The following is a 1,599-nucleotide window of genomic DNA, read 5'->3' as shown; positions in this document are numbered from 1 at the left end:
CCGCCGCCGCCGCCGCCGCCGCCGCCGCAGCCGCCTCCGCGGTGGTTGTTGCCCTTGCCCTCCTTCTTGTGTTTCACCCGGCGGTTCTGGAACCAGATCTTCACCTGCTTCTCAGACAGATTCAGGTAGGTCGCAATCTCAATGCGACGCAGGCGTGACAGGTACATGTTGGAGGCGAACTCGCGCTCCAGCTCTAGCAGTTGCGTGCTGGTGAAGGCGGTGCGCATCCTCTTGCTGCTGGGTAGCGGGTTGGAGCTGCTGTCTGGGGGTGCAGAGAGGGAAGCGGTCAGATCCTAGCCCCGTGGCTCCAGTCCCTGCTGGGCGAACACTAGGAGACCTGAGATGTTGGTCTCTCACCCACCACTTGGCCCTGAGCACCATCCGCGGCGGCAGCGTGAGCACCGACGCCCAGCCCCGGGACACTGATTCTACCGGGAGTCACACGGCCCTGGAACCTCCTTACGGAACGCCCTGGACCCCGGCCCTCACTTCCCCCTGGGCGCCCTCTCCAGGACCTGGAGCCTCTGTCCTCACCGTCTCCCGGGCGTCCTGTCAGGCCTTCCATCTGAGCGCCTCCCTCAGGAACCCCCCCCCCCATACGACCCTAGCCGCCCCCAGAACACTCAGGATCCCTCCTCCCCTTCCTCGGTTCGTTTCTAGGCCAATCTGCCTCGGGTCTCCCGTGTCCAGTCTCCCGCTAGGCGGCCTGGCTTACCCACGGAGATGCAGTGGAATTGTCTGGGGTCCGGTAGCGGGTAGGAGGTCTGGTAGAGTGCAGCGGCCGCAGCGGCGGCGGCTGGGCCGTGAGCGACCCCGGGCGACACGGCAGAGTGCTGGCGGCCCAGGGGCGCGTGGCAGTACTGCGAGCGGAACGGCGGGAAGGACGCCTTGAGCAGCGGCAGCGCGGGCGGCCCGGGGGGACCGTGCAGCTGCGAGGCGGTGACGCAGAGCGGGCACACGCACAGCAGCCCGGCCTTGCGCGCGTGGCAGGCGCCAGGCGAGAGGCCGTGCAGCGCGTGCGGCGGGGGCACCGCGTAGGGGAAGAGCGGCGGCGGGCTGCCCTCGGGCGCCTTCTTCTCGCCCGCCTCACGCAGTACCAGCGAATCCACTAGGAAGGAGCGCGGCATGGCCCCTGCGCGCGGCTGCCCGGCCGCCAGCCCGCCCGTGCGCCCCGCACCACTCGGGGCTCTCCACGGGCTCCCCGGGCCGGCCGCCCCCGGCAGCTTTCTCCACAGGGGAGGCGGGAGCTGTTGTCCCGGCGGAAGAGGGAGCCGCAGCCGCTGCCGCTGCCACCGGCGCCGCCCACAGAGCTCGGGGTGCTGGCCAGCGCTAGTGGTGCTGAAAGGCGCCGGCGGCGCCGCTTAAATAGGACTATTGCCATGTGATGGGCTACGCCAGGAGCGGCCGGGGCCTCTCAATAGGGTTTTTGTGCCTTTTCTCTTGGCATTCACTCTGCACGCTTCCTCATTATTTCACTTGTTAACTAAATGAACTGCATAATGTACTCTATTCTTGTCAACCCCACCCACGCCGTAACAGGCGCCCTCGCCCCCTCCTCTCCCTTTAGCGGGTTTATTTTCTCATTCTCCCGCGATTTAA

General features: G+C 67.4%; 1 protein-coding gene across 1 annotated transcript in view; it reads right to left on the bottom strand.

Moving 5' to 3' along the window:
* Positions 1–1,166, bottom strand: part of GSX1 (GS homeobox 1) — a gene marked incomplete at its 3' end in the record, with an annotated part of 45,393 nt that extends 44,227 nt beyond the window's left edge. The window contains exons 1-2 of the mRNA XM_012558437.1: positions 716–1,166; positions 5–262 (exon numbers count right to left, since the gene is read on the bottom strand). Of these exons, the coding sequence (XP_012413891.1) occupies positions 5–262; positions 716–1,127 (670 nt within the window). The remainder of the gene's footprint in view (positions 1–4; positions 263–715) is intronic.
* Positions 1,167–1,599: the final 433 nt, after the last annotated feature.

This window comes from Trichechus manatus, unplaced genomic scaffold (genome assembly GCF_000243295.1).
Source record: "Trichechus manatus latirostris isolate Lorelei unplaced genomic scaffold, TriManLat1.0 scaffold00168, whole genome shotgun sequence".
In the NCBI taxonomy this organism is placed as follows: Eukaryota; Metazoa; Chordata; class Mammalia; order Sirenia; family Trichechidae; genus Trichechus; species Trichechus manatus.
This window is presented reverse-complemented; position numbering and strand designations above follow the sequence as displayed.